Source organism: Pseudorca crassidens, chromosome 8 (genome assembly GCF_039906515.1).
Source record: "Pseudorca crassidens isolate mPseCra1 chromosome 8, mPseCra1.hap1, whole genome shotgun sequence".
NCBI lineage: Eukaryota > Metazoa > Chordata > Mammalia > Artiodactyla > Delphinidae > Pseudorca > Pseudorca crassidens.
Genome location: NC_090303.1, coordinates 18,787,629 through 18,810,700, shown reverse-complemented (window position 1 = coordinate 18,810,700; position 23,072 = coordinate 18,787,629). Strand labels below are relative to the sequence as shown.

Here is a 23,072-nt window from a genome sequence, read left to right as displayed (position 1 = left end):
AGTGTATTTTTAATTTCAGTTATTGTGTTCTTAATCTCTGGTTCTTTATATTTTCTGACTTTTTGTTACAAACTTCTAAACTCTCACTCTGGTTAGCCAGTCTTTTCATGAGTTCTTTGATCATTTTTAAGATCGTTATCTTGAACTCTTGTACGTGGTAGGCTGGTTATGTTTTCTGACCTTTGAGAAGTTGCCTTTTGTAGAACTCCTCTGTGTCCCAGCAGTGAATCCCTTCTGGTCACCAGAGCTATATGCTGCTCTAGGGCTCCTCCTATGTGGGTTGCTTGGGTCCTTCTGTTGTGGAAGACTGACTACAGCAGGCAGTCTGGTAGATGCGGCTGGCCCCCAGTCTCGTTGGTTGCCAGGCCTTGTGTGTAGACTGCTCGCGGCTGGTTGGTGGGGCTGAGTTATAAGGCTGCTAGCTGTGGAATCCTGGGGGTGTCCCGGGGCTAGTGTCAGCCCACTGCTGAGCAGAGCCAAGTCCTGAGGGCTGGTGTCAGACTGCTGGTAGGTAGGGCCAGTTGCTAACAGCTGGCTGTGGGGTCCAGGGTGTCCTGAAGCTTGTGTTGGCTTGCTAGTGAGTGGGGCTGGATCCAAGAGCAGCTAGCTGAGGGGCCCAAGGTGTCTCCAAGGTCAGCTACTGGGTCTGACTCAGGCTCCTTTCAGACTACTGCTTCTGCCCTGCGTCTCAAAGCATGTGTAAGTTTGTGTGTGCCCTTTAAGAGTAGAGTCTCTTATTTCCCACAGCCCCCTGGGTGTCCCGAAATAAGCCCTGCTGGCTTATCTTCCGGGTGCAGGACCTGCCCCAGGCTGGAGAGGCTGAGGTGGAGCTCAGACCCCTCACTTCTTTGGAAGAAACTCTGAAATTATATTCTTCTCCTGTTGATGGGTTGCCCACTTGCAGGTGTGGGTCTTGACTATACTGTGACTCTGCCCCTCTCACCTGCCTCGTCATAGTTCCTTCCTTATAGCTTTAGTTGCAGATCTTTTCTGGTAGATTCTGGTCTTCCTCGTCAGTATTTGCTCTGTAAATAGCTGTAATTTTGGTGTGCCCGTGAGAGGAGGTGAGCTCAGGGTCTTCCCACTCCACCATCTTGAAACAATCTTATCTGTCCTTGTGTTGCTTCAAATCACACTGCTCTTGCTGTGACATTTTCTTTATAAATTTAACTTTAGTCTATTGAGGAAAGGTGGTTCCTATTAAATCAAAAGATCTAGATGATCATAAATTGATTAGTGACTCAAATGTTCTCGAGTATCACTCACATACTCTTAAAATCAATGCCTTGTTTTACTCATAGTTATGAGCATGTCTAAAGTGAGTTTTGTCACTTTGCCAATTCGGCAAAGTCTTGGTAGTACAAGAGTTAAGTGAAGGCTATGCAAAGAACTGCATAACAGGCTATATAAAGGAATCTAATTCTAAAAGTTTTAGGGACTTATATATATTTTTCATTAAACAGAAAAATCATATTGTATTAATTCTGGCTCAAAATCTTAAAAGAATATAATAAAAGTAACATGAGTAAAATATGTGATGTGGTATAAAGGATCAAAAGTTAAAAAACATCTGAAGTAATAAGTTAGTGTATTTTTGTTTAGTGTAAACCCTCCTCTGAGAATATGAATATTCATGAGTAATTTTCCTCTAAAAAAGTATTTTCTTTTTCAATCTGGTGGCTTAGAAACAGAAATTTTATAACTATTGAGTTCAGGAATGTAAGTGTACTTTTGTATGTTAACGAGCAGAGAGACTACTTTAGCATACTATAAATGTTTCTAGTTTGGTTGACTAAAATCAGAAAACTTGTTTAAGTCTAGGTTTCACCATTTATTAGTTATATAATCTGAATCAAGTCTCACTGTTTTCACATCTTACACTACTAAGATAACGTAACTTGCCTTTTTTAGTCATTAGAGCTGCTGGGAGAATCAAATGAGACTAAAGAAAACCATCTGAACTGGATTCTATTGTTTTGAAAAAGGGAATTGTCTTTAACAACATTTTAGAATTTGGATAGCCCTTCTTTTATCTAATAAAATTACCAAAGTTTTACTATAACATAAATAGCTATGAGCAGTCTAAGAAGAACATCCTTTAAGTATTCTTAACTATTCCCGTTCAGAAACGATTCACTGCTAATTGGCAATAAGAGTAAGATCAAATATATGCAAACTCACTGAAGCTCACCAATCACTCCCTGCTGATCACTATGTAGAAAACCATAATTTTTTTTGGAATGTTACAAAATATTTCACCCAATGTATGTGAAAGTCTCATATTTACTATCTAGCCATTTCTTGCTTTTCATCGTATTTTGGAAGGCTAGGTCAGCAACTGTAAACACTTTAAATAAAACATAAAAGCTTCCTTTCTTAATTTGAAGAGTCAACCTACTACTGTTTAAAAACCAAACCAAACCAAAAAAAAAAAAACCCAAATCAGCATAGATACATACATGACCATATTCTTCAAGGTCTCCTTTTCCTTCCTCAAGTGTAACAAAATTCCCTGCTGGTGTCCTATGCAAAGATAATCGGCCCTTTTTGGACCTTTTGTTGGGATCAGCAACCGGGTCCTTGAAGACATTAATCTGGAATCCAAATTAAGAAAGTTGGAGAAATACAAGACTAATCATCAGAAATGTTCACTCAACACCCATTAAAAAAAAAAAAGTGTGTACCTAATTTATATAAATTTTAAGGCACTTTGTACGTATAATTAAACCAATCCACACCTGGCTTTTAGAGACAAGACTCTAGCCTGTTTTGGAGGACAGAGTCCTCTGTGATGAAGAAGGTATGAACAAAATCCAAATCTTGGATAAAGTCTTTGAGGTTAACAATGTGACCCTTAAGGTATCTCCTTTTGTATTATGCCTTGCCCTTAAACTGATCTAAGTACAGCACGTGTGTGTTACTGAAAAATCAATCTATGTCAACTCAATTATATAATCTGCGGCAAGGGAACGAGGAGTTTACTATGATAAAGCCTTTCCTATTTCATAACCTTTTCCCTTTTGTTACTTTTTATTCTATTACCTTGTTACTCTCAGAAGCAAAGAAGACCTAGAGAACCTAGAGCACAATGTTTCAGGATCAGAAAGGAAGAAGCAACTGGAGATGGCTATAAGAAGAGAAGCAGAAGAGGCAATCCCAGAACTCGCCAAAGAAAGATGGTGGTGAACTAAGGTAGGGGAACCAACCCCTGTGTTCTTAGGATCCCCTACACACACCCTTTAATACACAGACTCTCAAGAGCTTATGAAGAGCTAGGGAGACTGTTGTTCAGCTGCTTGCAGCTTGGGTTCCCTTGTTTTAAGGCTACCAGAACACGATTCTAGTAACACAACTCACACGTCATAGTTCACCTTCCTAAAACATTCTTTGACAGTGTTTACATACGTGATGGCTAGGTTAGCTGACATTCTCGTTCAAATATGGTCAACTTTTTGATTCAAAGGTATATACTGAAGTAGTGGAAATGAATTGACCTGCATCATCTCTCTTAAATAATCTCTCATTTCCCCAAATCTCCATTTTTTTCTGAAGTCAAGTTATCACCCCCTGTCTCTTTTCCTTCTTTGTTTCTGCCTCAAGGTCAGGGGTACCTGACAATACAGTAACAGTTCAGGACCATATTATACTTGGACTATTGTGTTCAATAAGTACATTCAACATACACACATAAATATTAACAACACAAGAGTAAAAGTTCAATGACATACCCCAAGGCCATTGGTTACAACATAACTACATTTAAAGGAACAATTCAGGAGATCTCTTGTTAACTTCTGTAGCAAAGCTCCACCAGAACCAAAGGAAACATTTTCTATGCTCCATTTTTTTTGCTTCATGCCTTCCACAATCTAGATTAAAAATAAGATATAAATAAATAAATTTAAGCCAAGTAATTTGGAAGAGGAAGGAGCTAATTATCCATGAGCCATATTGATGAATAAACCATCCAAAGCTGTTTTATAACACAGTAAATAATGAGATAAGAATAAGGTCTACACAAAGTTACATTCCACTCTTTTCTTTTAAAAGACCCACCAACCCCAAAAAAGGGCAGCCCAAGGGATAAGTGTAGAAGGAGGGGATTTCATTCAAAGTTCCTGAATTTGTGTTGTAGTCACAGTGATTGTGGTTTAGGTTGGGGGAATGGAGGAAATGAGAGGGAGAAAAATAATAGCTATAAATACCTAAGGTTACTTGAGTAAACTCTCATCTACCTCTTGCAGTTACTGCCCAGATGCCAGTAGCACAAGCAATGGGGCCTGGATGTTTGCCCCAAATTACTAGATTCTAGAAATGACACTCCTCATCACTAATAAATCTCAATACATGTTATCACATGTCATATGTAATGGGGCATTTAAAAGTCAACGGATATTGGTGGTAAAACAGTATAAAACACCCTCTCCTGCGTAACAGTTGAGACACTGGCAGTCATCTTACTCTGGCTGGTACTCCAGTGCCGTAAGCAAAATTATGAACTGATTGGGTGTTAAGATTTATCATTGGATCATTTTTGGGAGAATGATCATCTAAAAGCCAGAAAGAGAGACCTATATGAACAGAGAGTTCCAGCAACTAGAATAGTTAAGGGACACATAATTTAAAAGTTGCATTAATTTATTAATCTACATTATTATCATCATTTGTATTTCTTTTTCCTAAGCAGGACTTATTTACCTAGCATCTGTCTTATTTAACATATTCCATCACTTTTATGGTAGAAGGTGGCAAATAAAATTTAATAACCATTTTTAATTTTATAAGAATAGTCGAAAGGAAGTAACTGGAAAGTCCCGTTTCATTTTATTTAAACAGAACTTTCAGAAGTGATCAGAAAACCGTAAGCAAGTCTAATATAGTTTTAAGTGAATCATTAATATAAATTTGCCATATTCCCCCCAATACCAAAAGTCTCAAACTGACCTTTTATCTATCCTTATTTTCAACCTTGCAAGACACAGATAGATAAACTCCAAGGACCTTCATCTTTTAACAAGCCCACACTTAAAAAAATATCTCAGCCATCTAATTCTCCTGGTATATGTCAGGAATCAAGATGGAAACATATACAATTTATTTTAAAGTGATTCCTTAGGTTGTACATAAACCCAGTCTCATGTCTTTTATTACTATACCTGAACCCGAAAGTACTCAAGGGCCCTGAATTCAGATTTATTTTTCACTGAACTAACTGTAAACTAAGTATAACTAAAATAATAATAAAAACCTTATAAGACAACACAAAATTAAGGCATGTTCTAAAAAGTGCATTTCAATACTGAAGAAATACAAGGAGTAGAACAAAAAAATGGGGGAGAAGAAAAAAAAATGGGGGAGAAGAAATGGAAACAGATAAAGATGGAGGGTAAGGAGATTTGGGTAAAATATATAGAGAAAATAGTTTCAGAACTGTCACCTGATTTTAGGTAAGCCTCAGAAGCACAAGAAGGAGTAAATCACAAAGAACAGTATCACCTAATGTCATCTCTCTGTATTTTAGGACCAATAAGATATTCTTCCCATATAGCTTTGCCAAAAGTTGTGAAATTTAGACAATTTAAAGTTTAAGTGAATTTTTCTATTGTTACAGGAAATTATGGAATTAGAGTAAAAATTACTGTTTAAAAATATTTGCACATACAAATCAGAAGGAAATCTGACTAGACATAGCAAAAATGCTATATGAATTTCCTTTTCCTGCTTCTAAAGACTTACTTTGACCCACCTACAGTATGAAGAAAGCAGGTAGCAGGTATTACCCCCTTTAGGTAAAGAGTGCATCTGCATTAATACCAACTATTTATTCTCTGACCATTCTGTTTAAGGTTTCACCAATGCCAGAGAATATCTGTCTCAATATTTAACTTAACTTCTTGATCATGGAGTTTAAAAAAAAAAAAAAAGTTCGAGTTCTGAACTGATTCTCAACTTTAAAAAAGAAAACAAAAAGAAAAAAAGGGAAGTTCAAATACCTGATGGAACAACCGAACTTAAAGAGCTGCCCCTAAGAACAAGTAAGGGTAGGTATAAGCAACGGGAAGCGCACTGGGCTAATGCGTATTCTGATATACAGTACCCTGCCCACATTTCTTCATCTGAAAGGGGGATAAGTATGTGTGAGGGTACCCGCTACAATGGAGGTATGCGTACTAGTTCTTAACTGATACCAAGGTCAGAAACCTTCAATTCAGCTGAGCGACAGGACAACTGCAATTAAACATGCCAGCTGAGATTTCTATGCTCAGGTCCTCTTCCTTGCTGCATATTTTTCTTCCTTCCTTTTCACATCAAAGCCTTAGAAGAGCTGGGGAAGTTTCTACTTTTCTTAGGCAAGGCAGTTTGGGAGAGTTGGTAGAAGAAACCTCATTTCTGTTATTGCAAGACATCTATTCCAGACATCATTTTCAAACTCTAAATGCATATCGCCACGGAAGTACTGATAGTGATATGCAATAGTTCTTACTTTTATTTATTTAGTTTAATTTTTTTTTGTTTTTGGCCACCCTGTGCGGCATGTGCAATGTCCCCGACCAGGGGTGGAACCCTTGGCCCCTGCAGTGGAAGCATGGAGTCGTAAGCACTGGACTGCTGGGGAGGTCCCAATAGTTCTTACTTCTAAATGAATCTTTGGAAAACAAACTATTTATAATTTGGGTACTGACCTTAATCTAACCACACTGCACTCTTTCAAACAGAAGATTCCATCTGAAACTATATACATTAAAATTTCAGTGCTTTATAGTAGCTGACAGTCTACAGCGTGGTATCGCTGATAGTCTTTAATACCCAAAATACTCCATAAAAATTGAGTTCCTTAGAAGCTTATCCGAGAAACAAAAGAGGAAAAAGTTTTAAATTGCATAAAACATACGCTATTTGGCTAATAGTGGTAACAGTCAATGTTAAAATTTAGAAGAGGTGACAAACCATTCAATAATTTTTGAAAAAGCACAGATGAATATCATTCAAGTTTCACACTGTTAGAATGAAGCTCCATTCTATTAAAACTGAGACCTATTTGTACAGTGTCAAGACTTTTTGTTGTATATACAAAAAATATTCCTTGACTGGCATTTTCTTGTTTCCTAGTGACACTTCTTTGGGCTCATCATCCAGGGCGGCCAATGAGGACTGGCAGTATGGTTTGGCCGGTACTTCTGTATTTTAAGTTAATATATTTTAAATATACTTCTATATTTTAAATTTTAAGCAATTAACAGAAAAGACATAAACCATCTTAAACACTTATTAAAAGAATCACAGCTGTACTTAAATTATTAATGTGTTCTTTATCAAACTAATAAAAAGTTTAATTATAAGGATTGCTTTATTGAAACTTTTAATATAAAATCCGTACCTCTTGTAAAGTATTAATATCCACTCCATCCCCTTGAATAACTCTAAGATAAGGTGGCAGCAACTTGTAGCCCTTTGAGTTCTCAGTAACAGGGAACTTCTTACCTAAAATATCCAAAACCTGTATGGAAAAATACACAGCCAAACACAAAATAACTAATACTGAAAAAAAAGTGTTAAAGCTTTCCAGAGTTTAAAAAAACCCAAGATTGTTAGCAAAGCAAGGTCGAGAATATAAAAATTAATCAAATTAAATTTTACAATACTATGTATAAGCCTTCTAAAATTTTGTCTCAATTCCTTTTGATTATGTTAGAAACAGGCATGCAATTTTCTACCAAGTCAACTTATACTGTAAAGTGGCTCAGAACACAAGTAGTTTTCCCTCACATTTTTCAAAGTAGATTCAGGAAAAAAAAAACCGTTTAACATTAGGAGCTTACAGTGGTAAATATAATATTTTTCAAAGGTATATAAAACATCATTTAAAAAAGATGATTATAAAACATCATTTAAAAAAGATGATTATACTTTTGATTTGGATTTTTTTCTGCTTGTGCCCAATAATTTAATTTGTCTGACATAAATAATTTGTCTGACACGAATCCACCTGAATTACAAAGTTCAAAGAAATCATGATACACAGATAAAGCTGGAAATGAAGCATATATAACCCGTAGTTTCTCTGAGGTGCTTCTCACTTAACAATGACACCCATTTTTAAAACCAAATTGCTTAATATGCCAAGTTGTCCCACTTATTCATTAACTACTGCAAGTTTGGGAGCAGCTGAAATACCTCAACACTGACTGAAAATTTCTCAGAAAGCTTGGTCAGAGATTCCAAAGATCTACCCAACAATCACTCCCTTTTCCTAAATAAATTGTTCTAACAATGAAAACATTCCATACTGATAACTTTGTTGATTCTTGAAACTAGGTTTGGATATTTTTATTAGGTAACAGGAAAAACATGCAACCTGTTCAGTTTGCTAAAACCAAATCTGTTCACATTTCAGGCTAAGATCAGACCTTCAGATGGCCTATTAACAGGATAGGAAAAGACCTCCTTGATTCTACATCCCACTTTCTTAAGGGGTAATTCATCACCTAATCATCAGCTGGGAAACAGTGTGGTAAAGAGGGAAGGTGACAGCCACAAAGACCTACGTTGGATACTTGGCTTATTTTACATGTCATGTGACCTGAAGCAAGTTTATTTTAACCTCTCTAAGCTGGTCTCTTTGTCTATAAAAAAGAGATTGTAATATTGATCATAGGATTTTCATAGAGATTAAATAATGACACAGCTAAAGCAAAGCACGCACAGCACAATACTTTCCTAGTAGTAAGCATCAATAACCTGCTCTTATTAGTGCTTTTCAGAGAAGGTAAACCAAGTCCTAAACACTAAAAACAATGCAACAAGGCTATATTGAGAATCAACAGTATCTGTAATGAATCTCTACTTGAAAACTATTTCCAAATTATTTTTATTCCACATTACATTGCACATATTTCCTTTGCACTAAAACCTTCAAAGGTACTGCAATGATAAAGGAAAAAGAAAGAACCCACAAACTTGGTAACCAAATCACAGGACTGGTTAAAATGTTAACACTATTAATTAATTTTGAAGGTAAAAAGAAAATATCTATTCAACAGTACTTAACTGTTGCTTTGACAGTATATAAATAATCCATAACTCTGGATATCCTTTCTGTTATTAATGCGTGACCTTGGGCAAATCTATTACTCTCTGGGTTGCAACTCTAAAATAAGGGGACTAGTCCAGAGAGTTCTGAAATGGTGTGTGTATAAATGAAATTAAAAGTAGTGTCGATGCAGCTGGTCTATAGGCACTTTAATAGTCAACTTACGTATTAAAATTTACCTTTAATACAGTGTCAAGAGGATTTCCAGAATCAGGTCTGATTATTAGTGGTGCCTCTGTACTTCTTGATACTATTAAATGTCTTAGATCTTCACCCCAGATTTTCTCACACGCATTATAAATGTCATAGCTATCGCTGACCACAGATACAGGCACTGATGAAAATTGTGTTACTATATGTTCAAAAGCATCTTTTTCATGGTCCTTCCCCCAAGCTGTTATGGTACTAGAAAACAAAATGAAAATACAGATTTACTTAGGCAGACACATTATATGTTCCTGAATCATATCTCATGTTTACTATACTACACCTTCAACACTGCAGAGAAGGTGAGTGATTTAGTTTAATAAATGCACATCAAAAGGTTAACTGAGTATCTGAGCCAAACCACTCCTTGGCCAATTTTTAAGACTGTAAGTAATCTCATTCCTCTCCAATAGTTATTTAGACTCTTAAGTCATGTTCAACCAACTATAAAACTACATTATCTTCTTTTTTAGTATTCCTGAACCTACCTCCTGAACCTACCCATTTAAAATGAGTGAGCTAAAAAGTACCTGCTGCAGACACTTTCTACGTTACACTGAGATGTTAGAAGGAATGAACACATACTCCCATTATTCTGCTAGGCCATGCAAGCATTTGGCTCCCTTCTGTGCATTTTCAAAACCATATACCAATAATAGAAGGGACACATTTTATCTTTCTTACATTTCAAAATCTTACACTTAAAAGCAATTACTTAGGCAATTATTTATACTACACCATGCATAGATACAGTAAACTAACTCTTTACCTGTTATATCTTCAGTTGGCCAGTAACAGGTAGTCATTTATTTCACTTACAGATTATCCACTAGTACTTAATATATGCTCCGGGAATAAGAATTATAATATTTAGTTTCAGCAAAACATAATTAAGATGGGAAATAAAGCGTGTGAGTTTCCATTAGGCAAGTAGTATTATAGTGATTTTTACACTGTCCTCAATAATGGTGGTTCTTTTTGAACAGATTAATGACATGTAACCTAAGTACTTGCTGGTTAACCAATATATAACATAAAAATTTTTTTAAATTCTTAAAGAAAACTTCATAATGAATTTTAGAATTGTTACCATTTTCTCATGCCAAGTAGTTTTTCTTTCTCCCTAATTTGCTAGTCTTTGCCTCTACCCCATTTTCCGAAGTAAAATGATGGAAAGTAAAACAACCCATTCATTTAACCCCATGCAGATATAAGATTATCTCAAAACTGTTTGAAAAGTCATACTAATTTATTTTTGAAATTGTTGTTTTATTCTTATTTTTTTTCTAAAGGACTGAAGTAAACAACTTTTCTTATGCGGGGGATGGCAGAGCATGCACATTTCAGGGGTGTAAAGACGTAGCTACCCAGAACTACTCTCATCTGAAATGGAGAGATAGCATATTTATATAAAACTCATTTTACAGTGAACAAAGTAGCTATGATGCCAACTCTCCACTTAATGCAAGTATCTGCAGGCTAAAGGGAAAATTAACACATGGATAAAGAGAAGCCCCTTCTTCATATCAAGAATTGCTATGGTCCCCTTTATAAGGGAGAGAATTAAGCTCAAAAAGTACCAACACTGGAGAGCTTTGCAATGTAAGAACAAACTCTTAGAGTTAAGAGGTCACTGTTTATGCCCTTATTTTTTACTAGCATTGTATCAATACAGTCAACTAACTCTGCTATTTGTGTGTATCACATCTAGCAAACTTAATGGTTCATTTTTAGTCTTTATCTTACTTGCTCTTTGGCATGTGAACTTTCCTGAAGCTTTCTTTCCCAATGACTTCAATGACATATCCCATGTTTTGATTTTTTTCCCCATACTTCTATGGGTCCTCTTCAGTTTCCCCTAGATGCTCTCCTTTCTCAATGTGACCTGGGGCACTGGTCTCTCTCTATACCTCCCTATGTGAAAAACACTCAAAAGCTTTTAAAAAATACCTTTGTACTGAGAGTTTCCAAAATCTGTACCTTAGCCCAGGTTTTTTTTTTTCTGGAATACAGATCCATTTTGTTAGGGAGGAAAATGAGTTTCTTCATCTCATCGTCCCACAGACATTCCCCATAGCACCCTCCACATAATCTAATCATAATAACATCTAGTATAATATTTGGTATATGGAGATCATAAATATTTGTTCAATGAATTCTACTTAATTTAATTTGATACCTTTCCAAAGTCTGAGGAAGAGTTATGTAATTGAATATTTTCAAGTCCAGATTCATATATTCTTTAAGAAAATATTTATAACAATAATGGCAATGTTCTAAATTTTAGTGTTTTCTTATTTTAAAGTTATCTTGGATGTTAGTTCATTTTCCCTCAATGACCTTCTGATGTAGGAGATGTAAAATTTTAGCTCCTCCTGCATGGAGGAACTGAAGAACAGAGAGATAAATGACTTGCCCAAGGCCACCCAGTATGTCAGCTGTAAGGTCACTCAGATTTCCCAACTTTCAGTCTACAGCTCTTTTCACTATACTTTGCTATTGTTTAAACGACCTGTCTATTTAAGAACATCTGACACATTAAAGAGTCAAATTTGCAGGTGTAGTAAATATTACAAGACTATAAAAATACAATAGATTTTCAACCTGTTTTAACATAAAGCCCTAAAGAAGATATCACCTTTATTCTCAGATGTATAGTATCATACTCATGATATTATTACTCTGAAACAAAAGCATCAATGAAGAGTCTAATATATGGGTACTACAAGAAGTTTTTTAAAAGGTGTACATATATCTAAGACCAAAAATAAAAATACTGCAACCCTAAAATCCTGGTCTGTTAATGTCACTCTTATTTTCCCAGTTTCACCAGTCTTGAAACTTACATGTGAAAGTATTCATGTCCCTACTAATAAAGCAATGCTAATATATGTTAGCTGAATGTACCCTCTACTGAGCCCCAATTCAAATCATCATGTTCCAGCAATTTCATCTCCCTAGCCAATGCTCATGTTTATCCCCTTCTTTCCATTTATTTAGCCACTTGGATCTGAACCTCATCATCTGTCAAACTTATTGCAACAGCTTCCTATAAATCCTCCTAACTTTTCATTTCTATTTTTCAATTCATAAGATAGCCCACTATTACTCTTTCGACAGTATTTCTCTGATGACATCACTTCTTTGCTCAAAAACTTCAATGCCCACTCCCATTTGAAAATGGAATTAGAATAATCTAGCATGATGAGCAAATAGTTAACATTTCAATATCAAAATAAATTTGAGGGTGTTTACTAACCTGTCTTTCCACTCTACCCTACATTCCCTACAAAATGTCCCTACAAAATACATTTCAGCCCTTATTCCCTAAACACATCCATATTTGCCTCTTTCATTCTTGCTCCTTCAGGACAATGCTTAACACATGGTAGGCATGTAATAAATACTTAGAGAATGAATAATCTAATGTCTGCCATTAAATTTTACCAATCGTTCAAGAAGTCAAGATTTGCATACCATCTCTATAAAACCTTTCTTGATCCAACCCTATCAGTGGCACATGACCCTACTTCTCCTTCCTTTGCACTGCTAGAGCACTTTAATTGTACCTCTTTAAAAGCACTTAACAGAGCAGAACGCTGCTAGTGTACTATTTTTAATCCAAAAGATAGGATTAATTCTTTACATCTTTCTATCCCTTGTAGCACCCAGTAGACTGCCTGAGATCAAAGCTCAGCTTTATTCACTGCTGGTTTTAACACCCTGCAATATTCAAGTATGAGTAGAATTTAATAAACTGCCCCGAATTAATTACATTAAATAATTTTTGTTATAAGAACCAGAAATAAGGTTTGGCATACATTTTAAAAACTCCACTAACTTTCAATAAAATTAACTCTAGGATCAGAGCAGCTATAGCCTAGATCATAATTGTCTTCTAGTTTAACTTGAGATGCTTTAGTAAAATCAGATAAGGAAGCGTAAGAAGACTCTAACACTCTTCCTTTCAACAAAAGGGCTAACTTGCGGGCTTCCATGGTGGTTGAGAGTCCGCCTGCTGATGCAGGGGACACGGGTTCGTGCCCCGGTCCAGGAAGATCCCACATGCCGCGGAGCGGCTGGGCCTGTAAGCCATGGCCGCTGAGCCTGTGCGTCCGGAGCCTGTGCTCCGCAACGGGAGAGGCCACAGCAGTGAGAGGCCCGCGTACCGCAAAAAAAAAAAAAAAAAAAAAAAGGGGCTAACTTGCTCATCTATAATTGAGGGTACTGGGTTCAGAAGATAACTTCCAGAACAAAGGTAAGTGAAGTCATGTAGAAAGCAGGGAAAGGGAAAACAGTGACCAGGTTTCACAGTGAGGGCTTCTAGACTTAATGAATACAACCTATCTGCACACGGCAATAGAGAAGCTAAAAAAATCCTTACAATAAAACCTACAGAGCAATATATATGAGTTGGAAAAAAGCTCCTAAATTGTTTCTATTAGGACAGTTACAAGTTCTCTACCTCCCCAAGACCAGTCTTTATACAGGGTATGAATACTGAATTAGTATTGCTTAAATTCATGAAGATTTACTGTACTACCTGGCTCTGTAGTTAAAACATCACTGAGTTACCAGAATGAAAAAATTTAGTTATAGAAAACCAAGGTTAGATAATAGGAGGATGAAAACAGAATTTTACCTGTGTTCTGCCGCTGGAACAGAATAGCCTGGAACAGGATCTTTCGTTCCATAGTATTTTTTAATTAAAGCAATTCCTGCTACTGTATCTGTTCCTTTGAAGTTAACCAAATGAGCAGATGCTCCTATGCCAGCAGTCTGGAAAATAAACCATAAACCAAAATCCAAAAAAAGAAAAAGAAAAGACCCATACTTGAGGTACAGAGCATAGCCCCCAAAGCAATTATCGTCTTCAGTTATTCCTAAAGAGATATTTAACTATTATCAGAGATAATAGTTTCTTATGACAAAGATCCAGTTTTTCCTAAATATTTAAGGATTCAACTGTTGCCTCCTCAAAGAGACCTATTTAATAGCGATCCACCCCCACTTCCCATCACCTCCTTTTCCCTTACTCTGCCTTGGCTTCCCTGTAGCATTATCTGACATCTGCTAATATTTATTTTATCTGTTTATCCATCTGTCCATCCATCCATCCAATACGTAAAGGACAAGGATGTTTACTGAAGGCTGTATTTCAGGTATTTCTAAAATAGGCTAACACATCTTAGGTATTTAATGTGTATCTCTGATTGAATCTCTGGAATTTCAAAATGTGGCCTGCTTAGAAGCAAGATCAATCCCAGTAACTTCCCAAAAACTTTACAGTGGTAACCGTAACCTAACCGACAATCCACATTTTATTAATTGAAGTTCACTTCAGTTTCTTACCTCTTGGGAAGAGACTCCTCTGTAGCCAAAATCATGTAACTTGTACTCCAGACCATCTAAGTTACCAGACGTTTCTAACAAATATTTGGCCAATATTTTCTTCTGCTCTCTAGAATTTGTGGCCACTGTGATTGGATACCAGGACTGAACAAGAATAGTCTGTAGTAATAAAATCAACCACAAACATTAATACATAAAAAATTGGGTTCTTTCTGAGGAAAATCCTAGCTTTCTCTGGAGGTATGTCCTGGACTTCCATACTACTAGAAATACCAATTGGACATTTCAACTGTATGGCAGGACGCCTACCACATGCATTTCAGATACAGTGCCGAGCTCAGCTCTCAAATCCGCAACACAGAGGATAAGCAAACTCGGTCCTTAACAGTAAAGAATGTCAAATTACCTATTTTCCATCCAAAGCTCCAAAGTAGCAAATAATATTTGGAAAGACTATCTGTGATGAAGGACCAATGTATTTTTTTATTTTCAATCTATTGTGGACCAATAGTTTTATAAAATATACTCACACTTGGATGTTGAGGCAATTGCCATCAAAGTTTCTAAACGCTTATCCTTGATTTCCGTATTTAATGTGGACCTGCATCAAACAGTTCATGGACCAGCACTGGTCTTAATAGTCTACATCTTAAATAGTCTACATCTAAATAAGTTATTTATTTACTCCTCTAGGTAGTACTGGATCTAATTTTTCCTCGGATCTAACATGACTACTGGTAGGTTATGTACTTGAGGTATTTTTGTGTAGCACTAGACAATTCTATTCATTGAGCTATGCTTTATGTCCTTGGCTTTTATCAAAAGTCATTATAAGAGAGCCACAGGAAACATTTCTGCATATGCTATAAACTTGTGAGGTCGCTGTCTATTTTGTAACTCAGTTCCTATTACACAGGTTCCCAAGTGAGGAAATGAAAGAATTGCTGGGTTCCTACTTTCTGCTAAGAACTGTCCCTTGCTTTCCCTTTTTTCCTTGGCTGCCAGGAAACTCCAAAGAAAGTCTGATGCTTAATCACAGCAACTATACTAATTATTATAGCTTAGGAATTCACTCCTCCATTCTAGGATCGTAATTTTCTATCTTTTATTTTGTAAACCAGATAGTCTGCTATTACAAGCAGCTTCAAATTTGTTTTAGAAAGAGCTGCTAAGCTGACAACAACATCTGTGCTCACTCAAAAAGCTATTTACTTCCTTAATTAAATTTTACAAAACAATCTTTTGCTGAATACCAGCTAAGTGACCAATAAATAAAATAAGTAAAAACAAACAAAAAGATTATTTAACCTTGGACTTCCCAACTCAGTCACCTAAGAAAAACTGCAGCATTGGATTCCTATGATTGATTAACTATGGCTCCAAATTCTTTGCAGCTCCTCCCATCAAGAGATGGAATCTATCTCTTCATCCCTTGATTCCAAGCTGTCCTTTTGATTTGCCTTTGACCAACAGAATGTAGCAGAAGCCATATTTATGACTTCCAAGCTTCTGTTTCAAGAGGTTTTATAGCTTCTACTCTCATTTTCTTAGAACCTCGAGACTGCTGTGTTATAAAGAAGCCTAAGTCATGAAAAGAGGTCCAGCAGTCCCAGTTACCTGAGCTGAGGCCCAGACATGGGAGTGAGGCCATTTCAGACTGTTTTATCCGAGCTGAACCCTCAGCTGAACGCAGACTCATATAAGTCCAAGCAAGACCAGCAGAGAACCATCCAGTCAACCGCAGAATCATGAGAAATAGCAGTTGTTTTATTTTGGGGTAGTTTGTTACATAACAGTAGAAAACTGACGCAACTCCTAACTTGAACTCTATGACAAATCACCTCTGTCTAAGCATTCCGCTCCTGAAATTATTCTTTCGTAATTGCAGTGATTCCACTGCCAGTGCCCATGATTATCCTGCTCCTAATCTTTAGCTTCTCTGACTTACTCTTTATACTGCACTGGTTATCCTTCTAAAGTTAAGAGTTTTATTCAGGTTTTGCCATTCCTTAAAATCCTTTAATGGCTATCTATTGTCCACAGAGGAAGACAGCCAATTCGTGTTGAAATTTGAGGGCTTTTACAAACTTGCCTTGTTTACCATCTAAAGATTTATCCCTTATGGTATTTTCCACTTTTATGCTATAGTCTCCCTTGGGCTACTTGCCATTCTAAGAATACCTCACCTTTTCCTGTCCCTTATTAAAAGCTTATTTTCCACTTCATGATATCTTAGACAGAATTCCCTATTTTTGCTACCAATTCAGCATTCTTACTTATATTAGTGGTTAGTTAAGAATAAATTGCTCCTCCTCCAAAGGCCCTTAAGTGAGATATAACTTACTCTAATTTCTGTGCCCAGCAATTTTTGGATATGTAACTGTAATCAATACTCATTTGCTGAAGTTAATTCAATCAACTCTCACATTTTTAATTTAACTTAGACTGATATTATCTAGGAGTATGAGAAAGATAGAAAACATAATGTGAAAAACTCTAGTTGAGTTATAAAGGTAGAAGATTGACCTTACCCCTCGAAAAATGCCAGGGAAGGAGAGAAATAACTATGAGACACAGTGATCCTTCACATCACCATTTCCTTTTCATAGTCCAACAAAATCAGCTTAAATTATACTCTTAATAAAATCACTCCCCTTTAAAAAAGATCACTGTAGGTGTAAGCAAGGGAAAAAAAGGCAAGTTAGTTTGGGTTAATTCAAGGTCTAACAAAGTGGCCTTGTTGGAAACTTCTGCAAAACAGCAATTTGCCCACACAAATCAAGATAAAATTTTTAGCTGAAAACTAAGACTAAAGTAAATGAACCTGCAAGTTTTATTTAAGAAGTGTTCATTATAACGTTACTGTCCAGGATAAGGAATTTTAAAGAATAAGAAATGGTGTGGTATAGTCGAAAGGGGACTGGACCTACACTGTTAACTAGCCTGTTCACCTCTCAGGGCTCAATTTCCTCATCTGTGAAATGAGGGCATTTGATCAATGTAATACTTTTAAAGTCTTCTTTTTAACAGCAAAAAGGTATTGTTTTGTTTTTTTGGTTGGAAGAAATGGTTAAGTTTAGCCCAATATGTTCATTCTTCAGCCCCTCACAAGTCTGAGACACCTCTGAAGAACACTTAGACTCTCTTAAACATGTTTTAAAATCTGATTTGAGGGCTAAGGTTTCTTCTAGCACCGATACTGAAATTGATAAAGCAATTCAATAATTTTAGTGGATTTTAAAATTCAGTGTACAGTGAATCAAAGAATGTTATTAATAACTTTGCACCGGGAATTCCTTGGCGGTCCAGTGATTAGGACTCAGCGCTTTCACTGCCTGGGTTCAATCCCTGGTCAAGGAACTAAGATGCAACAAGCTGCGCAGTGTGGCCAAAAAAACCCACAAAAAAACACCACACACACACTCTCTCTCACACACACACACACACACACACACACTTTACACATACTGGCAAAGGGAACTGGAAGGAATACTACTTAGTACTGTTATTTAAAATGTTTTAAATCAAGGATTTCCTGAAGAAAATCTCAAGTTTTTAAATAACAAGTTTGTTGGATTTGGTAACAGATTCCATTTATGAGGTGGTAAACTTGGGCTGGAGATGGATAAGAGGAAGATGAACCTCCTCTAACCCCACAGAGAAACCCACGAAAGAGGCAAAGTGACTCTGAGAAAGCGGCTTCTGGAGACTCGGTATTTAGATTACACACAGTTTTTTATAAAACATAGGCTCTATCACAAAGGGATTGTTTCAGAACATACATTTTTGTGCCTTAGATAAAAATACCTACCAAGGAATGAAATTATTTAAATAATATACATTAGAATAGGAGGTAAACTCAATAAGCAAATGAAAACAGGGCATTTTTTTTCTTCAAAATCTAACAGCCTCATATTGGATTTTATGTTTAATAATTTTTAAACTAAAAATATTTTTCTATTTGCTAACAAACTGCTGTTAAGATGGCCGTATATAAACTTTTTTACTTTACGGTTTTTTTATAGTGAAATACACCAAAATAACGATTATTAAAACAGGTAGTTAAAAAAAAACTTTTTTTAAGGCTAGTGTTTTTCACTTTCTTAAGAGGATAAAGTAAAACATACATGAAAAGCAAGGCAGACTTGGAACTAGTTCTCTGCTGAACATCTGCTTTATGAAACTCCAATTCAACACAGGGGAAGAGTACTTATTGACTAAATCCTCAATCAGAAAACTAAAAAGAAAAAAAAGTGAAGCAAGGTGATTCACAAATGATGATTTTCAAAATAAGATTTATCTGTGTGGGACCTTTTGGCACTGAGCGTAAAGGATACACTAGATGATGCGGTTCAGAGCTCTTCTACTCTTTATAATGCCTTCCCCTCAAAATAAAACATCTGCCAGTAAAATAGCATGAGAACTGTTAATAATATGTTTCCTTTTACTCTGAGTTCATGAGTTAATTCAAAGTTTTAAGACATAGAAGTAAACTATTTTAAATCTTTACTTTAGTTAATTGTTCACTGTTTCAGAGCCTGTTAGGCTATTATAAATTGATGGCCCACCCAGAGTCTAAAAAGAAAGTTCCTGTCGACTTAGCAAAAATGTATTTCAAAAATATTCCTGACCTCTTACTTTTTCTAAACTTTTTCCAGTCTTTATAAATGAACCTCAAATGTATTATTTTATAATAGAACAAATTAGTTTAACCAATACATTAATAAGACAAAAAGTACCAAGCACTAAGTAAACACCTCTCAGATAGTGGGGTGACATTATTCTACGGTTACTTCCTAGGATATTTCTTCTTATAGATAAAAATCTAAGCTATTGATAATCTAATTAGATTATTAATATCAAAGCGATGAGGCTGTGAAAACATGATTGCTTAAGTACAGATACCAGGAAAGCAAACAAAGCCCTGTAATATAAACTCACAGCCTATAATGTACTCTCCTTTTGAGATTAGAAATTAAAACCATCAGTGAATCTTGAATATATTTAAATGAGAAATACCAGGTGGTAGAGTCTAGGCCCTAAACTGATTAGGTAAGAATAAAGAAAACAGTTACTAAGAAGCTGAACAAAATTCTTTTAGTCTAACTGGAACAGAACAGCCATAAAATGTCTTAAGTTACTAAAAATACACCTGTGCTGTTTTTGTAATCTTTCTCTATGATGGTATATATTTAGGATTGCAACAAATAAGATGGAGGCCAACTGAGCTTTAACAGTAATAATTCTTTACAATTTGATTTTAAGATCTCAGAAGACTAGATTTTACTGGAAGGAAACTTAAAGATTATTTAGTCCAACTGTCATTTTATAGGTGAGGAAATTGAGGCCTGGAAAGGTTTAGTAAATTTTAGGAGGTTACATAACTTTATTGGTAGCATTTTTTAAACTAGAATCCCAGTTGAATGGTTTTTACATCTACAATTAATGTTAAGTAAAAGTGAAAAGCAAAACAAAACAAAACAATTCACCTCAATCCAATTTGTAAGCCAGTAACACTCTGGATCTGTGTTTTCCACTGTGAAGAGAACATTTCCTCTGGGAATGACAGAGCCCTCAGGAACAGCTTTTACTTCTATTGGAAGATGCCCATCATATTTCTGGTAAGAGACAATAATGAAATTATTAATTCAGCAGGTGGTATGCCATTACCTGTTTAAATAAGGTTCTTTATATTTTACAGAAGCTAAACTTACTGTCATAGAAATTGCAATTGTAGATCTTATTATATTGCTAGTAATCTGGTCAGAATATCCTTATCCTCCTGAAATAAAATTAGCTAAAATGATTAACAGTTTAGTACTAGCATTAATTTTTAAATTTTATGCTGTAAAAGTACTTCTGCTAAGAAAATTTGTCACTTGAAGAGAATTTCAAACTGATTTCAAAACAAAAAAGTTGTTTTCCTATTCCTTCCGAAAAAAGAGTTTATTCCAACATATTCTAAGAGGACTATCTCTCTTCTAAGTAGGTCATTTTCATAAAAGAAAGGCTAAAGACTGAAAGATAAAATAATGGACTGCTATTAGAGAGCACAACAAAATGAACAAACAAATAAGAAAAAGAGAGCACTCCTTGCCAGTAGAAGAATCTTAAATAGGTTTTCTCTATACTGGTAGTAGACCTGATACCATTTTGGTAGTAGACAGACCAATCATAAGTATACTTTCTAGAGCTTTGGCAGTCAATATCCAAGTGCAACAATTCTCTCCCAAATTAGGCTGAGGATATAGTGGCTACATGGTATGTTACTAGATATTTAATTACGCCTCCCCCTTTTTAAAGTTAAAAGCTGTGGCTAACTTTTGGCTAGTAAGGTTTATTTATGTGATTTGGGACAAGGTAACTAGAATAAAAAAAAATCACGTTACAGCAGAAAGAATAATGCCTTAAAATCCTAGCTTGGATGCAAAAGCAGGTAGGAAACTGTGGGCAAGTAATTTAGAATCGCAAGGTCTCAGACTCCATGCTTGTAAAAGGGGTTACACAAGATTATCTCTAGGGAATCTATGAATTCCTAAGATTCTCTGAATATAAAATAAAAAGGTTTACCACCCTGACCACTGAGAATTCTATTACTAAGCACAGCACTTAACTTACCTATAACTATAATCCTCACAACAAACCAAATGGGTTAAGTGTCAACCAAATGAGTTAGCCAACATAATCAAAATATGTTAGCCAACATATTTTACTGACCTTACTCAAGATATGGGAAAACTAGCAGCGTGCTTACTCAACTTCTTCAAAGACCAGTAATTACCAAACAGTAAAATTCAATATTACGATACAGGCAGGAAAGTTAAAGTATTTCTAATTACTTTGTGTTTGATAGTTTACAATGAAAAAGACATTCATTTTAAAGATAATGAACACTTAACATAGCAAGATGCCAATAGATCCCATTCCCAACCTATCTTTGTAACAGAGAAAACCACCAGGGGACATTCAACACTTATGACTCAATTCCCATGTCTTTGGATGCCCAAAAGTTTAAGCAAGGAATCCAAACATGTTAGGTAGGAATATTACAGTACAATAAAGAATGAAAATTAACTTCATAGATTTGCACCAAACCATTCTTCTAACTATTCAGTAAGGGAAATGTCCTAGAAGTATTGCATAGAGACAGACTCACAGCATCTATTTTCTTAGATAATGTACAGTCCAGAAAATAGGCTTAAATTTTCAAATTGCCAAATAATCATGCTCTTTCTTAATTATAATGTATTTTCAAAGAAAGGATTAAATTACCTTTCTGAAAAACGTTATTTAAATTATAATACATATTACAACAAATTACTTAGATATGCTATAGATTTTAGATACTAATGATGTGTTACCAGGAAAAAAAAATTAAACATTAACTTTTCACAAGAATGTCTAAATAGCCATTATATTTATAGGGTCACAGACAGAAAAGAGTTACAATTACAGTTGACCCTAGTACAATGCTTGTGTTAGAGGCACCCACCCTCCTCTGCACAGTCAAAAATCCATGTATAACTTATGGTCAGCCCTCTGTAACTGTGGTTCCTCTGCATCTGTGATTTTGCATCTGCGGATCCAACCAACTGCAGATTGTGTAGTACTGCAGTATCTACTACTGAAAAAACTCCACATGTACATGGACCCATGCAATTCAAACCTGTGTTGTTCAAGGTTTGAATACCCGTGTTGTGTACAGTCTAATCTTCTATTCAAATTCCATGGCAAGAAATTCTGAACTAAAAGCAAAACCAAAATACATAGGTCAAAACATGAAACCATTTTTTACCTCAAGAATGTAGTTCCATCCCTTTTCATTAAAGACATCGTCTTGGAAATGCTCTTTGTACACCTCTTTGGCTTCCTGGATCTTCTCTTTGGTCACTACTTTACCTAAAAAAATAAACATCTCCTGTTTACATTTCTAAAGGCATGCTGTGAGTTGCTGAGTTGTCATAGGATTAATGTCTCTAGCTATTTCGCCCATTCTGTGGATTAAAAAAACAAGAACTGAGGTTAAATGATTCACCCAGAGTCAACAGCAGAGTCAGAAAAGGAATTTGCACTTCTAACCACTCGCTCTAAGCATAAATGTTAATTTCTTATTTGAAAAGCAAATTTGCAATAGAAGAGATTATTACATGTATAGTATTTTTAAAAAATCACAGTAATAAATTAACTTTTGGGAGATTTTTTAAAAATCTCTATTAATTTATACAGTCTTCAGATTTGAGAGTAAGCCTTTGATAGCTGGCTTTCCAGGTGAATCTGCTCACTTTATTCATAAAGGATGTCTTTGGGGCTGATAATCCAATAATTTTTACAATGCCTAAGTTTTTGCCCCCCAAATATACTTTTAGCTAACTTTATCTGTAAAATGAAGATAATAGTAGAGTACCTACTTTTAGAGTGGTTG

General features: G+C 35.5%; 1 protein-coding gene and 1 long non-coding RNA gene across 2 annotated transcripts in view; one reads left to right on the top strand and one right to left on the bottom strand.

The window, feature by feature from the left end:
- NAMPT (nicotinamide phosphoribosyltransferase) overlaps positions 1-23,072 on the bottom strand; it is a 37,073-nt gene that overhangs the window by 6,004 nt on the left and 7,997 nt on the right. The window contains exons 3-10 of the mRNA XM_067745958.1: positions 22,446-22,549; positions 20,140-20,268; positions 14,651-14,809; positions 13,941-14,077; positions 9,271-9,496; positions 7,379-7,498; positions 3,729-3,869; positions 2,460-2,594 (exon numbers count right to left, since the gene is read on the bottom strand). Of these exons, the coding sequence (XP_067602059.1) occupies positions 2,460-2,594; positions 3,729-3,869; positions 7,379-7,498; positions 9,271-9,496; positions 13,941-14,077; positions 14,651-14,809; positions 20,140-20,268; positions 22,446-22,549 (1,151 nt within the window). The remainder of the gene's footprint in view (positions 1-2,459; positions 2,595-3,728; positions 3,870-7,378; positions 7,499-9,270; positions 9,497-13,940; positions 14,078-14,650; positions 14,810-20,139; positions 20,269-22,445; positions 22,550-23,072) is intronic.
- The window catches only part of LOC137228883 (uncharacterized), a 33,178-nt gene that overhangs the window by 2,905 nt on the left and 7,201 nt on the right, over positions 1-23,072 (top strand). The window contains exon 2 of the long non-coding RNA XR_010945396.1: positions 3,057-3,192. This is a non-coding gene — a long non-coding RNA (uncharacterized lncRNA). The remainder of the gene's footprint in view (positions 1-3,056; positions 3,193-23,072) is intronic.